Source organism: Carex rostrata, chromosome 17 (genome assembly GCF_964058835.1).
Source record: "Carex rostrata chromosome 17, lpCarRost1.2, whole genome shotgun sequence".
NCBI lineage: Eukaryota > Viridiplantae > Streptophyta > Magnoliopsida > Poales > Cyperaceae > Carex > Carex rostrata.
The window spans coordinates 5,562,605-5,588,743 of record NC_135934.1 but is presented as its reverse complement, the minus strand read 5'-3'; the positions used below and the strand labels follow the sequence as shown (position 1 = coordinate 5,588,743).

Here is a 26,139-nt window from a genome sequence, read left to right as displayed (position 1 = left end):
CCAAACCGTTAAAATTCTACACCATTAAAAAACATAGATTTTCAAACCATCTTAAGAAATAGTAAAAAAATCCCAAAAAATGTAAAATTTGATCTCCAAGCACATTTTAATATAGATTAAACATCTAACGGTTTGGATCGGTTATTTGGACTTCGAAACTAGAGATATGAGAGCGAATTAAAACAGCCCGTTTAATTCGCGAAGTAGCGTAGCCTTACTCTCTCTCTCTCTCTCTCTCTCTCTCTCTCTCTCTCTCTCTATATATATATATAGAGTTAGGCTGGGGTGCTATGGATAGCATAGAGGCCTCTATGCTACGGCTCAATATTCGAGTTTTCAAAATCCAAACGGTCGATCCGAACCGTTCATCTTATTCTCCATATTAATATCTGCTTGGAGACCAAATTTTACATTTTTCTGAATTTTTTTACTATTTATTAAGTATTTTACAAAATTGTTGATCCAACGGTGGCTGCACAAAACAGTAAAACCATTGGATTAGCGATTTTCAAAGTGGCTTAATAAATAGTAAAAAAATTCAGAAAATTATAAAATTTGGTCTCCAAGCAGATATTAATATGGAGAATAAGATGAACGGTTCGGATCGACCGTTTGGATTTTGAAAACTTGATTATTGAGCCGTAGCACGGGAGGCCACTATGCTATCCATAGCACCCCAGCCTAACTCATATATATATATATATAGGTTGGCTAAGATCAAAGTGGTAGTTCCTGAGCTTTGGTGCTACCAATTCGTTTTTCAATTTTCAAAGTTCAAAACATCGATCCGAACCGTTCAAGTTGTTCTCCATATTAAATTATGCTTGGAGACCAAATTTTACATTTTTCTGAATTTTTTTACTATTTATTAAGCCACTTTGAATATCACTGATCCAACGGTGGCTTAACAAAACAGTAAAATCAGAAGCCACCGTTGGATTAGCTGTTTTCAAAGTGGCTTAATAAATAGTAAAAAAATTCAGAAAAATGTAAAATTTGGTCTCCAAGCACAATTTAATATGGAGAACAACTTGAACGGTTTGGATCGATGTTTTGAACTTTGAAAATTAAAAAACGAATTGGTAGCACAAAAGCTCAGGAACTACCACTTTGATATTAGCCAACCTCATATATATATATATATATATATATATAGAGAGAGAGGACAAAATCAAGAAGAGCATGAGATAAAGAAGAGCGATAGAGTTTCGGAGTTTGATTGAAAAAAGTTTTATTTCGGTTTGTTTGAGGTTCAAACCGAAATATATATATTTTTTTATTTAAAGCAATTGATTTATAATAAACTGAAGTATATTAAGAAATAAATCGGGACGGCTCGGATCAAATTCATAATATATAAAAGTTCAGTTGGTTCGGTTATTTTGGTTTTGAAAATTTCAAACCGAACCAAACCAAATTGATAATTCGGTTTTAAAAAACAAACCGAACCGAACCATTAAACCGAAAAAATTGAAAAAACTGAACTGTTTGATCCAAACTACTTCTGTTCGATTCAAAACCGATTAAACCGGACCCAATGAACACCCCTATGTGCCACCATAAAATGGTGTAATTGGATCCCTCCTCATATATATATAGAGAGAGAGATGGGCTATGGTGCATTGCAATGTATGAAGGGGTTTGTGCATTGGACCATAAATCTAAAATTCAAAATTCAAATGGCCGATCCAAACCGTTCATCTTGTTCTCCATATTGATATGTGCTTGGAGACAAAATTTTACATTTTTCTGAATTTTTTTACTATTTATTAAGTATTTTACAAAATTGTTGATCCAACGGTGGCTGCTGATTTTATTGTTTTGTTAAGCCATCGTTGGATCAACAATTTTGTAAAATACTTAATAAATAGTAAAAAAATTCAGAAAAATGTAAAATTTGGTCTCCAAGCACATATTAATATGGAGAACAAGATGAACAGTTTGGATCGGCCATTTGGATTTTGAATTTTAGATTTATCGTCCAATGCACAAACCCCTCCATGCATTGCAATGCACCATAGCCCATATCTCTCTCTCTCTCTCTCTCTCTATATATATATATATATATATATAGGAAAATACTAATATACTATGCGTAGCATAGAGGGTATCCTTGCAACAGCTCAATATTTGAGTTTTCAAAATCCTAACGGTCGATCTGAACCGTTCAACATGATCTCCATATGAATATCTACTTTCAAACCAATATTTGAGGTTGGCTACTCTACTTCCATAGACATATAAAGGCATATGCTTATAAGTCATTTTTGTGTTTTTAATGTCCAAATGATTGATCTAAAGTGCTCAACATGTTCTTCATATTAAAATGTGTTTGGAGACCAAATTTTACATTTTTTGGAAACATTTTACTATTATTTCAGAATTTTTCAAAATAATTATAAAAAATATTTGTTTTGAAAAATTATGAAAACATAGTAAAATTTTTTTTAAAAATATAAAATTTGGTCTCCAAGGACATTGTAGTATGGAGAACATGTTGAGTGCTTCAGATTGACCATTTGGATATTAAAAATGCAAAAATGATTTATAAACATATATCTTCATATGCTTATGAAAATCGAGTGACCAACCTATCTATATGTATATAGATGCAGATCTGAATTTTCCCATTCAAGAAATACAAATATTATAGTAAAATTTATTTTTAGGAAAACCGGTGTTGCTAATTTCCGGTTATTTTAAGAAATGTTGTTTTTCCTGATAGTACTTATCACACCGAGCATACATGAATGAAAGCCATGTGAAATCAAAATCCCATCATAGCCAGTGTAATAAAATTCGATCTATACAACTACATATGCGTATTTATATGCGTATTTAGTTGTAATACGTATAAAAAACTGTATGCAATCTATACATACAATTTCGCATATGCAACCGCATATTTGATCGCATATTAGCACATACTTGTTTATATATATATATATGAATTCTCATTTTAAAATCCGCATATATAAGTCAACATAAAAATCCACATATACAAACAGACGCATAGTGCACAACCGCATTTAAAAACATTGATCATACCCATAATATTCATTCCTACCCGTGAATGCATAGTAGCTTCTTCCCCATTCTACCCTTAACCCATTCACCATTCTCTTCAATTGCACAGAAAACCACTTGCTCAGATATGATACTATGACTTTAAAGAGATGCAAGTCGAATCAAATCAAATTTAGTGGGTAATAAAATTTATAAAATTTAAATTTCTTTCATTGGTGAAAATGTGAAGTTACAAGTATGATTGTCAATAATGAACTCCTCATAGATAGGTCTACGAAAGGAAAACAAGGATATTTGCATTCTCAAATACCATAAATCACAAATAAAAGGAGCACATCAAGAAAATTTATCCCCTTGCATCTTTGGCATACATTGAATAAATATGAAATATCAAGTGAAACATAGATACATGAGAAACAATAGCTATTATGTACAGCATATGTACAAATTATATACATAATTGAAGTGAATGTTCACCAAAATGGGCACCACCTTCAAAAAAAAACACACACACATATATATATGAGAATTTGCATAACCGTAAGTAGCACTCATCTACCAAAATTAACCCTAGCTAATTTGTCATGATAACATTCTACCAAGTTCAAATCGTCATGGTGGGTTCATCTTGATAGAAGACAGCATTGAGATTTGTTGGCCAGTTTCAGAAATCAATCGGTGAAGGCCAACCCAAAATAAATATTTGCTAAAACATGGTTTTTGGTTTAGCACAGCTAGTTTCATAAACGAGAAATGAAAAAGGACGAAAAACAAGTACCACATCAAGCCAGAATGGAATTAATGCTTATACAGAACACATTCTAACACACGGTTACCAACACAAAATAGTTTGGTATGCTCTTCATGAGTTTATTATTTTTTTATTGACAGTTCTGACATTTCTAACCACTAAAGGTGCAACACTCGTGAGCATAACATTCATGTTGAATCAAATAAAAAGAAGAAGATAATCACAATACATGCCACTTACCCAACATAGCTCTGGCATAGGTTCTCAGAGGATCTGGCTTGTAAGATGAGCTTCTGAACCTGATCTTTCACTGACAAACCATGCTCCGTATCTCGACCCGTATCTCCAGTTACCGTATTGACACTGGCATTCTCAGTCCCTGACGATATGGGTCCTGGGCCAGCAGAAGCTGAGGACAGCAAGGATCCCGATGAAAAGTCACGGCCTGTGAGCTTGTTGCTCATCCTTTCCATGACTGCCACTGCACGCACATTTAGTACTTCGTTGGCATCCCCTAGTTGATTCACCGCCTGGATCAATGAAAAGCAGGACCAACAATTATAACTAAATTTAGTTTTCTTAAAAAAACAGTGAATTAACAGCCAGATAAAAGGATTACATTAGTGTATGAGTGAGGCTATGGTACTATGCATAGTGCGTAATGGTCCGTACTACTGATCAATATATTTGTTTCCGGAGTCCGTACTATGCTTTGCGCATTATTTAAAATCACTACTTTTTAGATCAAGTGATTTTCTACCTATCTAAAAAAATAGTAAAATTTAGTCTGCAAGCACATTTTTAAATGGAGATCATGTGGAACCATTCAGATCGTTTGTTTAGACTTTGAAAATAGAGATATTGATCCATAGTACGGACCATTATGCACTATGCATAGTACCATAGCCTTACTCTTAATTTATTAACCAATAACATTTGATCCCAAATAAACTAGCTTTGTTATCCCCTATTTAATTAAGCATTCTATGTGCTGGTTATCTGTTGATAGAGACTGTATTGAGGTCAATTAACACAAATGTATAGTTCAGTACCAATACCATTTACCAGACTGTATATACCTAACCGATGAAGTCCAGCAGCATTATTTACCAGATGAAATTTTGGTATTTTGACAGAAAGTTTCATAATAGTTCAATCATATTCTATGGGGAAAGTAAAAAATTATTACCTGAAGCAATTCTCTCTCACGAGCTCCGCGGGTAGGATGGGTAAGGTCTTTGCTTTGTGAATTAGTTTCTTCACTACTCACGATAGGATGAACATATGCATTTCCAATATTTGAAACTTGAGGCACCTCATTGAAATTAAACAGACGCCAATTGATGAGAGGATCATGCACAAAGGCCTGAAAATCAAAATAATGGAAAATTTTCAGTCAATGATTCAAAAGAGAGTCTCATTTTGGATCCTTTGGTTCTCAATTTATGAGTCAAGAAATGCGAGTGAAAGATCATTGTTGCTGAAATAAGAAGCACAGTTATAAGAAAATACTGCTCAGATTCAAGAAATAACGGATGAGAGGTTAAAAATGGTACCTCCATCATCGCCATAACACTGTCTTTGTTGGTACGAAGTACTTGCATGACATTCTCACAGGTTGATCTGAAGTTGCCTTCTATACCACTTACCTCCATTGCATTAACTAGCATGCGTGTCAATCTGAATGGGACCTGAGAATTTACTTACTTTAGCCAGATCTCTCTAAAATTTGCTTTATAAAGATTGGTTGCTTCTTAAAATTGGTATTTACAAAAAGGAGGGTTCACATATAAAATCAAAAACTTCATCTGCAAATGCAGGCCCGAATTTCATTGTAACAAAGCCTCACTTGTTATGATACCTATAAACAACACCTAACGTACAGATAAAAGATGGCAAGAAGAACAATATATTCCCTTAGATATCACCAATTTTGCACCGACTCAGAGGAGATATTCCTTTCTAATACTGTTAATAGAACCCAGTCAACATGATAGGGCACCAAATTATATGGAGAAATCAAGATGAATATGTTAAGCAAACTATTTATTTTCTTAATTTGACTATACCATCTTTTTAATGGAGAAATCAAGATATAAGTCCATTCAAATATGCAATATTAGTTGCAAATGCAAAAGTGCTAAATATAATGGTAAAATGTAAAGTCAATTTGTAAGTTCCTTAATAATGTCCAGAAATTGGTACCTTTTCAGGAAATTTCTCCCGATTCATCGAGGCCTCAAAGCAATCTCCGAAGTCAATATGCAGTATTTTTCCACTGCAAGGCAAACCAAACAAAAAAATTTAACAAATAAGAAAAGACTTCAGAAATATTTTCAATAGTTATTTGTAGTCACCTGTATCGGTGCAGCATAAGGTTGCTTGGATGCCGGTCTCCCAAACCTAGAAGATAGCCGACCTACAAAGATTGACGGAAATGGTTCTAACAAGTCATTACCAGGTCACAATAAATTCATTTCTAACTAGTTGAAAAAGAAAATTGATGAATAAAGAGATGTACAATGTACGTACCATACTCATAACAGCTAGACTCCTGGTGTAATTTGTGCGCCTTTCAAGCCAGACTTCAGAGGTGCGACTCTTAAGCCACAGTACCTACCAAATTAATATACTTCATTAAACTTTTGTATACTTTTAGAAAGAGGGTTAGTTTGATAATGCAAAAGGTAATCAACTTTTTACCTTATTAAGGTCGTTACCCTCAGTATTTTGCAAAGCATGCTCAAACACTTCAACTTTCGCAATCAGGGGTAAGTGATCGTAATCGGGTGCAAACGCTAACATAAGTCTGTGTTCTTGGTTTAGAAAAATCTGAAATGAAAATACAAGTGAAGAATTCCGTAACTAAATAAGAATATAATAACAGACTATGGAGAGAATTAAATAAGGAACCTTTCTAGCATCTCTGTATTCCCGGATGAGCTGATGGAGAGTGTCGCAATGTGGGACCCACCCAATCAAGCCACTATTGGGAGATAAAGGAATAACTGCATATCTCTGGATTGAAAGATCTTTCTCTGCAGTGTTTCTAGAATTCTCTAGAAGGGTGTTTACCAATCCAAATAACTACAGAGAAGAAGAAATAGCAAATGTAATTCTGTTATTCGTCTAAAAAAAACAGTGCACATGAGATCATGTGATACCAGAACTATTCCTACCATGATTGATAGTCAACACAGTTGCATACATACTGGTTCAGTTACTGAGGACTACACCAGTATAACATACCAGAAAACATCAACCTTTTCAACTCAAAACCAGTGTATCCCACCAATTTATCTGCATTATATTTTCTTAGCCATTTTATCGACAGATTATTTTCAGTATAATAATTCTGGTACAATATGTTTTCTACCAGCCCTGACACGCCAGTGTGACACACAATTTCAATGGTGAACAATGTAAAAAGTGTCAGTGTGTGAGAGAGAAAGACCTGCATGACACGTTCGTCTTGGCGAAGATCCTCGTGACCTTTGAGCAAGAAGGCATAGTCTTTTCCGTCACTGCCATGAATAGTCAGCTTTCTTGGTCTCTGCTTCGATGTTATCACCACCAGCTCTGGTGCAAAGCTATCTATTGTCACCACAGGTGCATCTGATGCACAAAATATAATTCCAAAATTGGAATTAAAATCATTCAAACCAAGAATATTCACTTCCACTAAATCGTATGATTGATGTCCACCAAGCAATTTTCTATTAAAAAAGTAATAGGCAGCGGAGACCTAGCGTAACCTGAACAACCAGTGGGTCAAGGAGTCCTTTCATATCTGTTTTCTCTCATACATTTACTATCTAATGAAAGACGTTTTCAACTGTTTAGGAGCTTAATGTTAATTCTAAATTAAATGCATCAAGTCAGGTCATGGTCCATTGACCAGAACCAACCTAACTATTAGTGGGTCCATAGCATCAGAACCTAATTCCACAAAAAAAGAAGTCTTATCTAAATAGGGCCTGGTTCACCAAAAATGCACATAATGCTATGAGTTGTGGTTACAGCACATTTGATAAGGATAACAAATCCCCTCTAGGACTCCATTGGAAAAAATAAAAAAAGAACAAAAATAATAATTATGCACTAACCAGCACAATAAGTTCCCGGTACAGCAAGTTCAAGATTACGGCATTTTAGTAACTCAGGTGAAACAAACTGCCAGGGAAGAAAAAAAAAAAACAGAAGGTGAAAAACAAAGTCAACTCTTTTTCATTTTCATAGAAATCACTGGTTTACCCAGAAACAAACAGGAAAAAAAAGTGAAAGAAGTTGCTAACCTGCAAGTCTAGTTTAGTCAGGCTCGGGAGCTGCTTGTCTATTCTTCTAAACACATGATAATATAAATCCCATGCCTGAAGAGTGTTAAAAATATTATAAAAAAACAATAAAATCAAGGAAGTTGAGAAGCTACTTCATCATTGACACTCTTATATGTCAGATGAAAAAGAACCTGAGTTAGTTCAGCATCCTTTCCGGTAGTTCTATATTTTTTGCAGCATTCTCGAGCTTCGGCCAATTCGCGGCCATAAGCCTGCATCCATTTTTCATAGTAGAAAATTCAGGTCAGAACTACAATAGATTAAAACAAACAACAATAGCTATCTTGTTTTTTCTACTGATGCAAAAATATGGCCCATCAAGGGCTAACGTATATTTCAGAGTGAGACTACATACCATCAATAGTGCATATTGGTCCATATTATGGATCAATATTTTCATTTTTAAAATTGAAACAATCGATCTGAACCGCCCAACATGATCTCCATATGCAAATATACTTGTATATCAAATTTTACATTATTAGAATTTTTTTTACTAAATTTTTAGATAGGTAGAAAATCACTTGATCTAAGGTTCTAGACCATTAAAAAATAGTGGATTTTTTACCTATCTAAAAAATAGTAAAAAATGAAAAAAAATGAAAAATTTAGTCTGCAAGTACATTTTTATATGAAAATCATGTAGAACGGTGCAGATCAACTATCTGGACTTCGAAAACGAAAAATATTGATCCATAGTATGGACCAATCTGCACTATGCATAGTACCATAGCCTAATTCTATATTAAATATGTTAAATTCACACAAAGCTGTTCCTTCTGCAGGGCTTTGTAAGAGTATTCGCATGCGATTACCTGAATGAAAGCATCTTCTTTGACAGTCTCTGCTCCTTTCTCTAACATTGCATGAAGAGGTTCAAGCACGGCAAGCATGCCTTCTATGTTTTGCTCTCCAAAATAGAGCCGGCTTGCCTCCTCAAAGGCCTCATACCACATCTCATGCCAGAGTATTGCCACTCTAATCAACTCCTTTGAAACCAGCTGAGCCTGTAGTCATTTAAAGAAGATTATAATTCCAGAAGATGCGGATCAAATTTCGATTCACAAAAATTCCTTATTGTAGAAATATCAAGCTGGCATAAGATGAAGAAAGGAATATATTAAATTGAGAAATAACCAACTTGATCAACGAGACGACCACTATGCTGCCGGATTTTGTCGACCACCTCCTGGGCAGCGCGTTGTCTCAATACACTTATTGATTTGCATGCTACCAGTAGGGGGTACATCAGGGCCTGCCATGCATACAGGTAAGAACTCATAAAAATAGAATGAAACTAACACCTGGCTAGTTCAACTGAACCAGTGAAAATTGAGTATATTCTATAAAAACACTCAAAAAAATAGAATGAAACTAACACATGGCTAGTTCAACTGAACCAGTGAAAATTGATTATATTCTATAAAAACACCAATTTGGTACATCTAAAACAAAACTCTATCGTTTCAGAGAACCCCAGATGTGCATTCATTGCCATGCTTGCACACATATAAGGTTCACTGAACCAAGTGGTTATGAAATACTCCATGCCAGTTCCATTTCCGTCCCTGTTGGACCAGCATGTTTGGGTACCTGTTGATCTATTTCAATTTTTCCATGAAAAAAAAATGGTAAAACCCATCTGACATATTTGGCACTGTTAACAGGTATGTTAGCTCTCAGCATGTTGGATCCTTGATTAAATATAAATCAAACAAAATTATGAATTGCATAAACCAGACCTGAGGATGGCCTTGTCCAATGCGAACTAGCAATGCCTGTATAAGTTCTCTCACAACCCTATTATTTGAGTGGATTCTTGCGATTATCTGCGGCAACACAACTAACCACATCTCAATTCTGACAAGTGAAAATCCCTTTTGTAATGCAATCTGGACCTCCGTAGTGGAACCATAGTTAAACCACAAAGTAAGAAGCCTTAAAATATCCTAAAAACAAATAACAAGATAGGTACCAGGATTAGCAACAATCAAAAATACAAAATCAAAGAAAAGAACAAAGATTATATGCTTGAGTTTAACTAATTTTTGACCAAACGTCTCTCCAATTGTTGCTTATTTTTACTCTGTTGGTTGTGGTGTTTACTGTTCAGTTACAAATGTTGCACATAAAGTGAGTTAAATCAATAGATCAAGGTGTAGTTGATGCATAATAGCACGGTGAGGGATAACTGAGAAAAAGTATGTACAATGAAACTTATTCGCAAAATTGACTCTTAACAGAGTCAAAATTGTGTGGTTGAGGTTTGAATGTTGTTGCACTTAGTTAGTTTTGGGGAACGGACAGTGTAGCAAAGAGGTGATCAGCTAATTGCAGCTGATATTGGAATGCACCGGATGAATATGCAATACTTTACAAACCCAAATGAGTGTTAATCCAAATCTAATATCAAGTTGGATTATATTAACCACTACACACTACAATTATCTTTCTCGACATTTCCAGTCATAACTTTTGAGAGAATGCAGTGTTCCACATAATACTGGGTCTATTGCTTTAGAAATTTTGACACCTGTAAGCTGTCATCAACTCCCTTAGAAGTGGATGCACAAGCAATGGAGTAAAAGTAGCCCGTGACAGCAGCTACGACATACTTCCCCACTATCTCACTGCGGCCCTTGTTAGTGTAGTGAGACATCACAGCTGTGTTGAACAATGCCCATGTGTGCCATGCCTTCCCCCAATCCTTCGCACAAATTGTGGCATTCTTTAACGATTGTAGCATATCTGCATATTGATAGGCAGGCCTCAGATCTCAAAAGAAATATAAACAAAGGGGAGACCCTCACAAACAATTAAAACTGTAATACTGGCCATAACTCGTGGATATGTATCAGGTAGCAAATAAGACTGAACAAGCCCATACCTGCTTATATCATGCAGTATGTACCGGTACCAGTCTCACAAAGCTCCATAAAAACAAAAAGCAAGTAACACTAAGAAATGGACTCGAGGGCTTACGAACAACGATATAGGACAGTACAGTTACATTGTATAATTACTTCATTACCTCGAATGGATTCATCATCTAGTCCAGGAGAAAGTGCTCTTTTCCATGTACCAAGTCTCAAATAAACTTTCGCAAGGAGTGGGACACGTTCACGCGAAGATACAGCTGATGTACTTAGTGGAATACCAGAATAATCATTTGTACTGTTTGCAAGCTGCATTGCTAGCTCCTAAATATGAAATACAGAATATAACAAATCACTTACCTATGGCATTAGTTTTTGTCCAGCTGTGCATTTTCCAGCTTAAAACTTCAATGATCATGTCTGCTACCAGTATATATGCCCCTACTACTAGTATGAAACATGCCATTGTACAGCATTTGCCCAGCTTGAGAATTGTTTATGTTTTCAATTCTATTTAGATAAACTTTTTTTTGAGAAAATATTTAGATAAACTTGATACTAGCATTGTGCAGTGACAAATTGTTCTAGCTGCCCAGACAACAAGAAACAAATACAATCAGACTGCTAATAAAATGGGCTTAAATCTGCATTTGCAACATGCTAATTCTTGTTAATTTTGTTCAGCATCTTTTTACACTCTGAACTCGATATTTTACGACTAAATTTGGATAAGAATGTCATAAAATTGTACCTGTAACCTAGAAAATGCTTCACGTCGTGTGATGTCATCACCTAAAGACCACTCGTATTTCAGGTATGCAGCCATGACTTGAAAATATCCATGCTTTGATGAAATTGTAGGAACTGCTTCAGTGTCATTCTGCATGCAAACAAGATAGACCGGTGTCATTTACCATAAAGGACTGCATGTTACTGTTATTTGAATAATAACCATACCAATAGGTTGAACTAGGGGCACCATGTGACAAAAAAACACGTGCAAATCAAAATCCAGAGAAAAACGTACTTAACAAAAACCAAACCAAATAACATCAGTCAGCATTTCACGGGAGGGGCAGATGATGCCATAACAGTTCAATAAACATGACTAAAACTAATGCTCTGCAATAGCACTTTAGCAGAAGATATAACTGAAGGCTTCAATTATTAGAACATTTTATTAGATAGGAGAGACCTGTAAGAGTTTGGTAAGAGTAGATCTGGCCTGGCTGATGCGACCACTTTTACGGCAAAGAGAGGCAAATTTAAGCCAAGTCTCTACATCTTTGCTAGGAGGAAGCACCAGCTCTCTTACCGCCAGTAGGGCTTGCCACACCTGATATTATAACCTTATTTTTAGTACAAATATCCAATATTACAATCAAGAGGTGTTAGATCCATGAGACATTGTAGGACATCAACTAGCACATAGATGACGTGAATCCAAATGTAAAATGAGCCTCTTATCATTCATACTCAGGACTTCCTGTTCTAATGATGAATGCAACATCACTCTTTTAAGTTCCAATAATTCATATTATTTCACCTCCTAAATGATGTAGCATTTACAAATTTACAAAAGATATTTACAGAGGTGCAAGTGCAACAACCTCAACATTTCGTTTTGCACCCTTGATGCGCTCACTCCACATATTTCGAATAAGCTCCCTTCTTCCATCGGCAATCGGATTACTTAGCGGCAGAGTACAGTAATCAATTACCTGTTTTCACATAGAAATACAATACTTGTGAGACAACTCTGGAAGAACACCGAGCACCAAGCATGACAAATTATGCCTAGCAAAAAAAGAAAAGCTCATACAAGATACCTCTTCTAGCTCTGACAACTGCTGAACCCTGACCATGTTGGTATATGCACGCTCGTAGCTCTCAAGAACCTGATGTTAACCATAAATACACCAAGATTAGTGATTCTTCATTTAATACAACATAAGAATTTTCGTAATTTTTTGGAACTTATATGTGAATTCCAATTATGTTTAATTCCAAATTGGTTTTTTGATAATTATGTCAGTTTCTTTTCAATATGTTTTTTTTTTCCTGGTGATATTCTGATACAGGTTTGAACAGAAAGAAGAATTCCCAAACAAGATGCTCTCAGCAAGGTAAATAGAAACGTTCACGTATTAATATTTCACATTCAACTACCTAGTATTGATGTTCACATATATCTATCATATTTTGGAGTGGGCCTTTTAATCGTTAGAATAAAAGCCAGTGGACCGTACTTAGAAGGTGGAGTATCTTTCTGTACCATTGGAGGGTCCGTAAGTCACAAGTTAGGTTTGTGAAGAGGTAAATGAAACATGTGGATGAGATTTAAAAAAGGAAGGCTAAAATAATATATAATTAATAACTTTTTCTTTTCTGCTGCTTAAAAAAAAAAAGAACTCTTTTCTAATTTATTTTTGACAAAGTCAGTAAGTTGTCACAAGGTTACAGTGAGTAGCATTGTTGGTTATTCTTTATATGAACTAAAGATGATATTAGAAAAGAGGGAAAAAAGTACCAATGCTGCAAGTTCAGTTGCCAAGCATTTCCTTGCTCTGTCTACATATTCGCGAGCTTCGTCATACTGGAAATGACAAACAGCTTAGAAAAGAGAGCAAGTTTTTTTTTTTTTTAAAAAGAAAAGAATCTAACAAATGCCTACATTTTCTGTAATAACCATTGCGTCTGAAATTCAAGAAAAGTACATGATTCAAGTTGGATGTAGAAACTAATGTCACAAGTACACACACTATTTAGTCTAACTTTACCCATATTTCCACAGTAGCGATTTCTTACAATTAGGAATGTAGGCTACAGTTCATACGCCTCAAGATATTTTTATATTTTACCCATGGAAAAATACAAAAAAAATTAAGAAACTTCAGACCTTCTCACGTCGCACCAAGAGAACAGCTCTAAAGAAGGCACCATTGCTACTACCATCACCACTAGCAGCCGTGTTTCCCAATACACGGAATCTGCTTTCATCTCCCCCATCATCAAGTCGGGATACATACTCTAACATCTGGTCCCACTCTCCCATGTCCCACGCTGCATTTGCTGCCTAACACACCCAAACAAAATAAAAAATGAGAAAACAATGAAATGCCATGGAATAGACTGAGAGTACTGGATATACTTAACATGACAGTTTTATCGCCACAATGACAATTTAATATTCCAGGAATTTTGCTTTTATAAACACGTATCATTGACACCAAGCTACTTTATACATGATGTGTGCCCAAACAAACACACACGCACCTATGCTTATAGCTGCATATATATGCATATACACCACACATGCATGCTCAAATACAAACATTTGCACATCTGCCTCCACACTATGAAAGTATATTCATAACAAAAAAAGTATAAAGAGGTATCTAAAGAGAGAGAGCAAACCATGGGGGCCATTTCAAGGCGAGCAGCAGGTTCAGCAGCTGTCCATTGCTCTCTGCATAGTGCATTTAATTCTTCCCACCGGGCTAAGGCCGCAAGACATCTCATCCTTCCTATTATAGATAAAAAAAGAGAAATAAGTACTTAAGTAGATGACTATGAATATTTTTTTTCAAGATAATATAAAGAAGAAAATGTCTGGTGGTGTTATAAATAAAAGAAAAAACATGTTTTTCTTTTCAATTTACCAACATCTGTTTATTATCTGACTAAACTAGCACATTTTTCATATATTGAATATTACTAAACTATTTTGAGACCCCCCCCCCCCCCCCCCAATTAATTCAGAATCCATCAATAGAACCCATGAAGTCCCAGTGATATATACAATATTAAATCTGACGGGCAACAATTTTATGAAAAAATGATCTGACTAACATTAGGACTCAGTAAATTAAAATTTAAACAAAATGCACACAGTTAAAAAAAACATAAAATATATGTCAATAATAAACTGAAAACAAAATAGGATAATACCAAGTGCAAGAGAGAGCAATATATGTATCGTGGTAAGTAATACACACCTAATGTGGCATCTAAGTTTTGGTTAGGACTAGATACTTGAGATGACTTTGCAGTATATGCATTGAGTGCCTCCTCCCACCTCTGCAACTTCTCATACCTTTTCCAAAATAAGTTGAGTAAAGGAGAACATTTGATATTTCAGCAAGTTTAGGAACTAAAGAAGATGGCAAAATTAAACAACAAAGATCTAATGCAGCATTATACAGGTATGCACGTGCAAGATTTCAAATTATGGTGCCAAATTCACTCCAATAAGGGTAAAACCAGTACAGACCAATGCCATACCCCACACAAGAGGTGGGCAGACTTTTTCATAATATTCTTCTTTAGTTTTCCTAGTACCATGCTTCAATAGAACATGATGGTAAACCAGTTTATAGAGTCATTTATAAGGAACCAATGCATACACAGCATCAGGACTGTAATTGCAAAAAGAATAAAACAAAGGAGTATAGAACACGTACCAAGATTCCTTCAGCTGGACATCCAAATTTTCCTGAGAGTAGGTCAAGATTCCTATTGCCGCCTGCAAAGAACAAGATTTGAATTGGAATTTGCAAGCTTTAGCCACACCCAATTCAAATTGAAATATAACTAGGGCCAAACACATCAGTTTGCTTGTCCTCGTAAAGATTTGATTTTACCAGTACCAGTCTCCAACCGATTTGTTGCACACAGCACAGCACTGTATGATACTGAACAAGAAATCACTGACCCACTAAAGCAGATCAACAGTCACCCAACCGGCCAAAATCCAGTCTCATTCCAAACCTTAGCACTATGATTTCGACAACTTAAAATTTAAATAAAGGAATGACCTCGTGTTGATGTAACTGGTTGTTTATGTGGATAAGTGACTCGACAACTGTAACTGGATTTGCTCCCATCTTCTTTGAACAAGCAGCCTGGAACTCCATTTCTTTGTAGTGAAGAGCTTTTGCGTAGGCACGGCACTGCACCATATAATCATATAAGGACAGAGAGAGAGAGAGAGAGATTCTGCCAAGACTTCGAAAAGAGAGGGAGAGCAAATTTGTGCAAAAACATTTTGGATTTTGGTAAATTTCAATAGAAACTATAACATTACCTCCAACAATCGTCTTCATAAATATTTAAGAGTTTTTTGTTTCTTTGCAGTTACAACTAATTGCAAATCAACTAAACAATTGTATTCAAGTCAGTCCTTTGGAAAATGACATCATAATAATCAGGGGCCAGATTTTCAAGCTATGGGGTCAAACACACATAGGGGGTAAATCATATAAAATTTTCAAGTATGGGGGTCAAATTTACTGTAACCATAGCATTTTACTCTAATCAATATAGAAAATCATGTTTAAGCATAGAAATTTTGAAAATGAATGGACGTCAATTAACCCCCACTCTCTTACTGGATCCACCCCTGATAATGATTACAATATCCAAAAGAAAGAAGTTTTCAAGGTAAAGAATTAGAGCCCAAGGGGACTAAATCTGTTGAGGAGAAATTATAGCGTACCTTCTCAGCAAGAGCACCTAACAATCTGGTGTCGATTGGAAGTGGCTTGTCATCATGTTCCATAAACTCCGCCTAATGAAAAATAGAGCTAAATTTGCACAACAAGCATCTTACAAAAAAGTACATATTGCAGGTACTAAAAAATGTCAAATTGACAAGTTCAAATCCTTGCCTGCCTTTTTTCATGTAATATTTTCATGTTATGACCAAAATTTGATGTCTAGTGCATTTACTTAGCTTGCAAATGACGACCCCAATTGTACAACATGAATATCTATCACGACCCCAGTCAGACAAAAAGTAAAAAAAGAAAAAAAAGAAAAAAAAAAACAGAGAGAGAGAGAGAGAGAAAAGAAAAGAAAAGAAAAGAAACGAAAAAAAAACCAACCAAACCAGACCCCACTCACACACACAAACGGAAAAGGAAACCCAACCTTAGCATAGACAATGAAGAAAAATAATTATGGAAGAATGATTTACAAGGTTAAGTAAAGTGGCGAGAATCTCGGGGGGGATATTCTGAGAAGAAAATGCAGTCTTGAGATTCCTAACAAGAAGCTCTTGCGATGCCTCATTCATTTGTGCCCAGCAGCTAGCAAAGCCAGCTGCAAACAATTCACGCCACACCGATGGCTACATTATCATTGTTTCATTGTTAGAAACATTTACAATTTTAATCTTTTTTCAGGTAACAAGCTATGAAACCCAACATAGAAAACCAAACATGAAGGTATCTACTAGATGCGTGCTACATAGTATATTAATAAGTTGAATTGGAACAATCATGTTCGTTTTCAAACCCTGAAGGCTCAGTAACTACACCTGACCTGTTTGTGTGAGACCTGTGTGGTACCAAAGCCTGTGATAAATTTATTAGCTTCTCTGCCCAAAACTTGATGAATGGAACAAATAAAAAGACGGCCAAACGAAAAATAGTAACAACCAATGGTAGATTAATAAATGATATGACACCACCACCAACAACAACAAATGGTATAACAAAATAATACTGAACTAAAAGACTGCAGTTCTTAGTATTGGTATATAACAATAATAAATGAGGGTTAAAATACCTCATGTCTTTCATGCCTCACATCCTTTATCTCCGTTTTCAAAGTTCAAACAGTTGATCCAAACCGATCAACATATCTCCATATTGAAATGTGCTTGGAGACAATTTTATATTTATTGAAAAATATTTACTAATTTTTTAGATAGGTACAAAATCACTGTTTTTGCTCTGGACCATCCAAAAGCAGTGATTTGTACCTATCTAAACAAATAGTAAAAAATTTCCAACAAATATAGAATTTGATCTCCAAGCACATTTTGAATATGGAGATCATGTTGATTGGTTCAGGTCGACTGTTTAGACTTTGAAAACGGAGAGAAAGGATGTGAGGCACGACGAAGCATGTGAACCCTCCTCATAATAAATTCCATCTGTAGGTATGCCAAACCAAACAGTACCTGAAGTTGGGCAAGCCTGGCACAGGTGCGGAGAGCAGGTGAAGGGGACTCCTTGAGGAGCTCTATACTAAAATGACGCATCCACTCGGCCCAATCTTCCTTAGTACTCCGTTGTGAAGCCTCTCCAGCTATCCTTAACCTCAAATCATTCACCTTTAAAATATAGAAATTTGCTAGGTTTAAAGGTATGCATTACTAACTACCTGTATGGAACTTTTATCTCTATCTACTGTACCAGTAAGGTAGCAACTACCCTTCCCTTTTTTACCAGCTTTCTGCCATGTATTATCAACTTGTGTGTTTGCCAATGCACACGGGACCTCTTTTGATACTTTCCTTCTCTTATTACAGTTTTCATGACTCATATTTCAACAAAGGCAGATATCGAACTAGAATATAATACCAATTAGTATTGATAAGTAAAAACATTAAACATGCCATTAAAAAAGTTCCTGGTTAATACATTGATGAGTTCAGCATAATAACGATACATAGTAGCTAAACAAAACAAAGAAAAACCAATTACTACATAATGCAGCTAAACTAGGGTTGCCCTTTTGAGGACGTGTTAAAATGTTAAGCAGATGCTACAACATAACTTCATGAAATATAGCAAGTATACAAGAAATTATAATTTTTCTGTAAAAACAACCATTAAATAAGGTGAATGTAAATGTAGATATACCTGGTGGCTCCTGACCTGCCTTTGCATCTCATCACCTTCTTCATATGAGTCGTTATCAAAATCATTAAGCGGGTCACTGATGACCTCAGGCAGAACATTTTGTGTGTACTTTTGGATGCACGAATCATCTAAAAGGAAATGCGGGTCGCGACTTTTCAATCTGCCTTCTATCTTATCCCATTCTCTATGCTATAATATGATATTTTTTAAATAAAAATAAGGGTTAAGAGAAGAAATGCAATTTACAACTTATTGGTCTATTGCAACACCAAGCTTACCCATAAGAACTAAGTACAGTCAGTCACATGGGCAAGGTTAAGTGCTTTACCAACTAATCGTTCATACATGTTCATCAAACAAGCATATACCAGACAAAATACCAGCCATGTGTACTTAAAATGCAACTACACAATACTCCCTCATTGTGGGAGACCACTAGTGGTCACTCTTGTGTGGTTGTTCGTGCGTCAATACACGAATCAGCATGTTTCAAAGACCAAACTTGGCAGTCAAAGTAATTTAAATTATTAGATATGCCATGTGGTGTATCTGATACATATCGTACATGAACATATTGGATACACGTATCAGTAGCATAGTTAAAATGTAATTATAAGAAGAAAATAAGTACTCGAATATGATGCTTCAAAATAAGCTTGTTGATTGAAGATAAAAATATAGAGAAGTCTTCTCCAAGTGCATAAGCAAGGCAACAGAGGGCATCCAATGCATCTTTCCGTAACTCGTCATTGTTCCTGATAAAATATCAAGATATGAAAATATTTCATTACTCTCCTTGTTGAGTTTGCTTGCAAATTGTATGTGCGTGCGTGTGTGTGTGTGTGAGAGAGAGAGTACTTAACCATACAATAGATGGTGTAAATAATTGTAATTAATACAATCAATTGGCAGCCACTACCAATATTTAAAAAGAGAGAGAGAGAGAGAGAGATAGCTACACTCCGAGAGAGGAAAACGAGAAACTTCAACCAAGTTAAATGCATAAGGATGTGAATATAGACTTTTGGTGAAAGACGACCAGATAAAGAACAGATGGAGAGAATACTTCGACAAGTTGTTCAATGGAGAGAATGAGAGCACCATGATTGAGCTGGATGACTCTTTTGATGACACCAATAGACGATTTATTCGGAGAATTCAGGAGTTTGAGGTAAAGGAGGCTTTAGAAAGGATGAAAGTAGGCAAAGCGTTGGGGCCTGATAACATCCCGATCGAGGTATGGAGTTGCCTTCGGGACGTAGCGGTAGTGTGGCTAACTAAGTTGCTCAATAGCATTTTCTCATTAAACAAGATGCATGACAAGTGGAGAAGTATATTAGTACCAATCTTCAAGAATAAATGAGATATCCAAAGTTGTACAAATTACCGAGGAATTAAGCTTATGAGTCATACAATGAAGTTTTGGGAGAGAGTAATTGAGCATCGCTTAAGAAGAATGACAAGTGTTACGAAAAACCAATTTGGTTTTATGCCTGGGAGGTCGACCACAGAGGCAATTTTCTTGACAAAACAACTTATGGAGAAATATAAGAAGTAGAAAAATGGTCTACACATGGTATTTATTGACTTGGAGGAAGCGTATGACAAAGTAAAAAGGTCATGTGGTGGGCTCTCGAAAAGAAGAAAGTTCCAACAAAGTACGTTACCCTTATCAAGGATATGTACGATGATATTGTGACTAGCGTCAGAGCATGACAAAAACGATAAGTATAGCAGAAGATAAGTATAGGAGAGATGTGTATGTTGCGGCGAATCTGTGGTCATACAAGAAGGGATCAAATAGGACCAAATAAGAAATGATGATATACGTGACAGGCTTGGGATAGCACCGATTGAAGAAAAACTCGTCCAACACCGCTTGAGATGGTTTGGGCATCTCCAACGGAGGCTTCACGAGGCACCGGCGTACTAGGATTATAAGCTATATTGAAAGCACAAGGAGAGGCAAAGGTCGGCCAAGATTGACATGGCTTATACATGACAGGCTTGGGACAGCACTGATTGAAGAAAAACTCGTCTAACACCGCTTGAGATAGTTTGGGCATCTCCAACGGAGGCTTCACGAGGCACCGGCATATTGGGATTATAAGCTAAATTGAAAGCACAAGGAGAGGCAAAGGTCGACCAAGATTGACATGGGAGGAAGCAGTAAAAAGGGATTTGAAGGACTCATATATCCGAAGAGTTGGCTACGGACAGGAGCCGGTGGAAGTTACCGATCCATTCACTGAAACCATGACTAGGGGTGTTCATTGGGTCCGGTTTCATCGGTTTTAAACCGAATCTAGAGAGTTCGATTTTTCCAATTAAATGGATCAGTTCAGTTCATTTTTTTAAAACTGGTTCAATAGTTCAGCTAGGTTTAGAATTTTTAAAACTGATTAGACTAAACCGACCGAAATTTTTGAGCTCATCCCCCATCCGAACCAAACATTTAAAAAAATTAAAAATTTACGACATAATGTTATATTGTTTGGTTCGGTTTAAAACCAATTAAACCAAACCAAACAAAAATTTTAAATTCATCTTTTAAAAAATAAAAAAATAACAAAACAGTGTTTATTTTCACGATTAATATCCTATTTCGGTTCAACCGAACAAACCAAAATTTACTTCGGTTTAGTTCTTATTCTATTTCGGTTCGGTTCAGTAAGATTTTCGAAAACCGAATAAAACTTTGGTTTGCCTATTTAAATTTGGTTTGGACTATCGATGAATACCCATTAGGCTGTAACCATGACCTAGGAATCGGGGTTTAGGGATAGTGTTATAGGCATTAGGTCCTTGATTCGGGATCAAGGACGTAGGGCTTAGGACTTCGGCCCCAACGATTTATAATGTAGGCATAATATTGTTAGTATTATTACTATTATTATTTGTACCATTATTACTAATTAGTATTACTACTATTGTTATTATTTTTATTACTATCTACCATGGTTTTGTGACTTCGGCTGGGTTTCATTTGTAGCCTACCCCAACTTTTTTCAGACTAAAGGCTTGGTTGCTGTTGTTACGAGTACTTATCCATAGCGGCCAATTTGCAATTTAACTAATGTTTTGACTGCTAGTGGGTTTTTAATTAGATTATGACCGCATTTTATATGACCAGAAAGAGTGTAAAACAAACAAAGTATAATTATGCACAAAGAACTTACTGCAAGAAGTTCAAGTATGGTACCATGGTACGAGTGCCAATTCTGAGTGCTAATTTTTTTATGAAAATTCAAGACCAGAGTAAGGACATATTCTGATGATAATCCTTACCCGTCCAAGACTAGATTCAGATGATGCACCAAAGATGAAACATGACCGCTGACCTGAATATATAAAAAATGAAACATCATATGATAGCTTGAACTCCAAATAATGTCAACTACAGTTTTTTTTTTTTGGCGTCCAAAATGAGGGTTATGAATAATTCTATGATTTTTTTCTTAATCAAACATCCATAAGCAATTCCACAATTCATTCTTAACAGAATACGTGGTAAAGTACAAAATTTAGCAGAAAGAAAATTGGTCTTGAATTAACTTGAACAGTAGTACATTCGTATCGGCATTACTACCAGTATGGTAAACTATAGAATCTGACTGGCTGAGTGCAAAAAATTGGGCTGTTAATTGGTACAAGCTCAAGAGTACTTCTTTGTGCTTGTAATCGCTAACCAGTACAATGACATGAAATTTTTTTAAAAAAAACAAAAAAACAGAGAGAATTGGGAGAGCAGACTAGAAAGAGTGACAAACCTGAACCCTGGGAATGAGCTTCGTTAAGGTGTGAATAGCATGCCTTCTGATATCAATAGAAGCTTCCACTCTGAATAAGCGGATGAGTGCAGGAAATACCAAATGCATATGTACATCCAGCGTCCCTACAGCGACGATCACAATATAATTCTTGTTGTTTTAAATAAGCTCTCCAAACTAACCAAAGCAAGAACTGCAAACTTGATTCTTGATGAACAAACAGTCCAGAAAAGCAAACCATTCTAGTTATTCTATCATGAGCAAGACAATCCATTGCCAATGATGTAGTATTGTCATGTTTGCTACTACATATCTAATATACAGGTCACGCTTGAATAGGTAAATTGTCCAGTGCAAATGGTTCATATGACAATTAATTTTTGGGACACATGACGCACCGCCAAAGACTTCTAGGGTGTGGAGGATATCAGGGACATGGGAGTAGTCGTTGCAGCGCTCGGCATCATTCAAGACTTGAATGCAGCAGGGCAGTATATCCAGCATGTACGTTCTGAAGTCATCATTCAATGCCAAGCAAAGTTGTTCCACCAGGTGCAGTACCTATAGAGAGGAAAGGGGAGAGCGATAGAGGAAGGGAGAGAACTATATATTAGGGCTTGATGGCTGGGATCAAGGAACTAAGTATATTGGTTCAACATAGGCCAGAAAGGTTTCTTGTGGTACAAAATCATCAGGTGAACCAGAATTGGTCAGTAGGGTCAGTTTATTATGTCAGTAGGTACAGTGTGAAAATCAAGCTAACTCATACCAACAAAATATAAGGAGCGCATGTCCTAGAAAGAAAGAGCTATTGATATACCCTAAACATGGGAAATAAAAACTTTCACTGCTTCCTCCTCTCTCTTATGTTCTTGTGATTCACTCAAAATGCCCTTTCTTCCTTTGCATTTTACTCAAGAGTGTAGAATGCAAATAGAAGGAAAAAGAGGAATAAAAAGGGTAGTCATTATGTTATTTGGTAGTTCAAGTGATTTTCCTATTTCAAGTACGGGACACTTTCAATTTTCAGGTGTATATGTGGTAGTTGGACGATTTACAAGGGAAATTGTCAAAAGAAAAGCATGCCCATACAGGAGAGCCTTGGATGGGGCGGCTGACAGCGGGCAAGCTAAAAGAAGCCATCCATAGATCCGAAATAAGTTGAAGCAGCTCAGGCAAGTACTTTCTTATGTGCTGCATGCATAAAAAAAATATCACAATCATAAAAGAACTGTCATTCCAAGAAAGTATAAAGATGTGATTGCCCAAAAAATCACCGAAAACCATACTTTACTGACGTGTACAGGATTTAGGCAAAAAATAAGTTTTATTCATTAGCAAAAATTAGCGCACAAAAGCACAACAAATTTTAATTCACCAACAAAGTATACCTTACAAGTTACAACAAAGGTTAAAAGTTGCAAAAGAGTCTAGCAGGCAGACACAAAACTTGAAAAGGATAAAAACATGTGAACCAAAGCAGACGACAGGAACTCCTACCTGACGCACAATAGAAACCAAGGTACCGAGCTTCCAAGTTATGAACTCCTTCAAGCCCCCATCATCACAGATTCTTACAGCCCTAAAAAGCTCTGGAAGAACCTACATAATTAAAAAAAAACAATGTCAAATCTGACATCATTTTAAGCACTAAGAACACAAAGAAAGAGTGTGGGAGAGAATGAGAGAGAGATCTACACCCTTGGTAGTCACTGCCAAATTCTCGAAGAGTGAGTGAGAGAGAGAGAGAGATTTACCTTAGGTAAGTAGGGAACACAGCCAAGGCCCATCGACTTTCGAGGCAGAAACAATGAACCAAAAAGTATCAGAAACCAAAACACATATGAAGAAAGCTAAAACTAAAATGCAAACAAAGAAAAATAAATAAAGAAATAAATAGTACCTTGAAAATGAATATAAGAGAGCCAACCACCATCTGATGGTAGCTTGAGAGAGAAGGGTCTCGGAGAATTCTCATCAGAGAGGATATTGCAACCTAAGTTTGCAAATCCACGATTACCACCCAGGAAAATAGTTGATGTACGAGATAAGATTAAATGTTTGTATTGCACAGAACATCAACATACCACAGAAACCCCGACAACCACAAAAAATCTCATATAAATAAACTCCGTGTAAAAAATATCACTATTAACCCCTCTCTTGATTCCCTTTCTTCTACGTATGTTTAGATCCACATCTAGAATAGCCAAGTCCCTATTTGTCTTGTTAGAATAGCCAAATCCTACTTTTTGTAGGAATAGCCAATTCTAATAAGACAAAAGGTATGGATTTCCTAATCTATTCAAACCCAAGCAAACATAGAACAAATTAGTCCGAATAGCCTATTCTCACTTTGTCCAAACACCCGATTATCTAGATATGCAAACAGTGAAGTGCCATCAGTGCCAGATATTGAGTCCGAGGCTGACTATATCGAATATCAATGTTGGTTTAAATGTAAAATCCAACACTTATGTTGTTGTTGTTTTTTAAATAAATTTTAATGTGGCTAGCCTCCAATTTTGATAGTCATAAATATTAACAACCAGAAAATCACAAATAAAATATCAAAATATCACATTATTCAACATATATGAACCGTACACCTATATATTTTGCTAACTAAAAAGTAAAAAGGTAAAAATACTACAATAAATACTAAGAACTAATTAATTCAACAGATCTGATGGGTACACACGATATCTTAACAATTCCTAAGAATCAAATACGGTAAAGAAAAAAAATGAAAACTAAGAGAAAAAATTGAACCGGAACTTCTACTCAAGTTTTGAGGGCAAATAAAGTGCAGAGATCTTTGATGTTCAGTACAAATGAATCCAGAAGCGGATCCATATGTATACATAGCTATCCAATTAAGTTCCCTTCAATTCTAAAAAGTGCTACTCGTATACATATAACTAACATCCTTAATAGATTCCCTTGAGATCCCAAGACTTGACAGCACAAAAGATGTCTTTTCAGGTACACTCCCCATAACCCAACCAAAGTCAATATGAAACTATTAGTCTACTGAATTTATGATTTATATAAAAGATTTAACACTGCCTTATTGAACATCTAAGCTCAGATTTGGCATTACGTATGATATTTTGCAAGGAATGCATGAACTGAGCCTGATCTACAGAAAGACAATCAACAACTCACGAAAAGAAACTTTCATCAAAATGAGCAAAACAAAGGCAAAATTTACAGTGGAATAGTAATCTTCTGAAGCAGCCGCAAAAGAAGGCCAGAGCTCTATCGGCATCTCTTCCATGGACACGATATGCTGCCCGCCTGCCTCAGTCGATGGACGGTTGACAGCCTCATGTGGCCCTGGCAATAAGCTTTGGTTCCTTTTGTTTGTGTGTGGATCCAAAGCACCCATTATCCCTAAAACCTAGAACAACAGAAACAAATGTGCATGATAGGAAGGCTTAACAAAAGTCCTCAAGAATCAAAAGAAAACACAAAACTGATAGAATTAGAAAAATGGTTTTTGCTGCTTAGCAAGAGATGAAGGTAGCAACTTCATACTTACCTTAAGCAAGGAAGACATCAGACAATTGAGTATTTTACTTTTAAAGACTACAAATTTACCTTGAGCACTTCTCGCCTAGTTGTCCACGCCAATTCACCATTCAATAGCTTTAGCAGTAAGCCAAGAAGCATAGGGTACTCATTGTATGGAGTTATAACATAACTGCATGTATTTGATCAATC

The 26,139-nt window shown here is 35.9% G+C and overlaps 1 protein-coding gene across 1 annotated transcript in view; it reads right to left on the bottom strand.

Annotated features, from left to right (window-relative positions):
* Positions 1 to 3,198: 3,198 nt before the first annotated feature.
* Positions 3,199 to 26,139, bottom strand: part of TOR (target of rapamycin) — a 32,116-nt gene continuing 9,175 nt past the window's right edge. Inside the window, exons 18-59 of the mRNA XM_078318894.1 lie at positions 26,017 to 26,119; positions 25,628 to 25,816; positions 24,317 to 24,409; positions 24,171 to 24,206; positions 23,914 to 24,015; positions 23,506 to 23,607; positions 22,812 to 22,974; positions 22,414 to 22,538; positions 21,932 to 21,984; positions 19,275 to 19,398; positions 18,644 to 18,832; positions 17,959 to 18,111; positions 16,969 to 17,121; positions 16,489 to 16,560; positions 15,809 to 15,943; positions 15,455 to 15,516; positions 14,990 to 15,087; positions 14,409 to 14,518; positions 13,891 to 14,067; positions 13,522 to 13,587; positions 12,821 to 12,889; positions 12,602 to 12,712; positions 12,187 to 12,327; positions 11,743 to 11,871; positions 11,147 to 11,315; positions 10,649 to 10,863; positions 9,858 to 10,064; positions 9,257 to 9,370; positions 8,931 to 9,122; positions 8,247 to 8,327; positions 8,074 to 8,148; positions 7,885 to 7,951; positions 7,233 to 7,393; positions 6,692 to 6,865; positions 6,482 to 6,610; positions 6,311 to 6,394; positions 6,136 to 6,197; positions 5,984 to 6,056; positions 5,335 to 5,469; positions 4,968 to 5,144; positions 4,019 to 4,308; positions 3,199 to 3,519 (exon numbers count right to left, since the gene is read on the bottom strand). Coding sequence (XP_078175020.1) covers positions 3,501 to 3,519; positions 4,019 to 4,308; positions 4,968 to 5,144; positions 5,335 to 5,469; positions 5,984 to 6,056; positions 6,136 to 6,197; positions 6,311 to 6,394; positions 6,482 to 6,610; positions 6,692 to 6,865; positions 7,233 to 7,393; positions 7,885 to 7,951; positions 8,074 to 8,148; positions 8,247 to 8,327; positions 8,931 to 9,122; positions 9,257 to 9,370; positions 9,858 to 10,064; positions 10,649 to 10,863; positions 11,147 to 11,315; positions 11,743 to 11,871; positions 12,187 to 12,327; positions 12,602 to 12,712; positions 12,821 to 12,889; positions 13,522 to 13,587; positions 13,891 to 14,067; positions 14,409 to 14,518; positions 14,990 to 15,087; positions 15,455 to 15,516; positions 15,809 to 15,943; positions 16,489 to 16,560; positions 16,969 to 17,121; positions 17,959 to 18,111; positions 18,644 to 18,832; positions 19,275 to 19,398; positions 21,932 to 21,984; positions 22,414 to 22,538; positions 22,812 to 22,974; positions 23,506 to 23,607; positions 23,914 to 24,015; positions 24,171 to 24,206; positions 24,317 to 24,409; positions 25,628 to 25,816; positions 26,017 to 26,119 — 5,179 coding nt within the window. The 3' untranslated portion in view covers positions 3,199 to 3,500. The remainder of the gene's footprint in view (positions 3,520 to 4,018; positions 4,309 to 4,967; positions 5,145 to 5,334; positions 5,470 to 5,983; positions 6,057 to 6,135; positions 6,198 to 6,310; positions 6,395 to 6,481; positions 6,611 to 6,691; positions 6,866 to 7,232; positions 7,394 to 7,884; positions 7,952 to 8,073; positions 8,149 to 8,246; positions 8,328 to 8,930; positions 9,123 to 9,256; positions 9,371 to 9,857; positions 10,065 to 10,648; positions 10,864 to 11,146; positions 11,316 to 11,742; positions 11,872 to 12,186; positions 12,328 to 12,601; positions 12,713 to 12,820; positions 12,890 to 13,521; positions 13,588 to 13,890; positions 14,068 to 14,408; positions 14,519 to 14,989; positions 15,088 to 15,454; positions 15,517 to 15,808; positions 15,944 to 16,488; positions 16,561 to 16,968; positions 17,122 to 17,958; positions 18,112 to 18,643; positions 18,833 to 19,274; positions 19,399 to 21,931; positions 21,985 to 22,413; positions 22,539 to 22,811; positions 22,975 to 23,505; positions 23,608 to 23,913; positions 24,016 to 24,170; positions 24,207 to 24,316; positions 24,410 to 25,627; positions 25,817 to 26,016; positions 26,120 to 26,139) is intronic.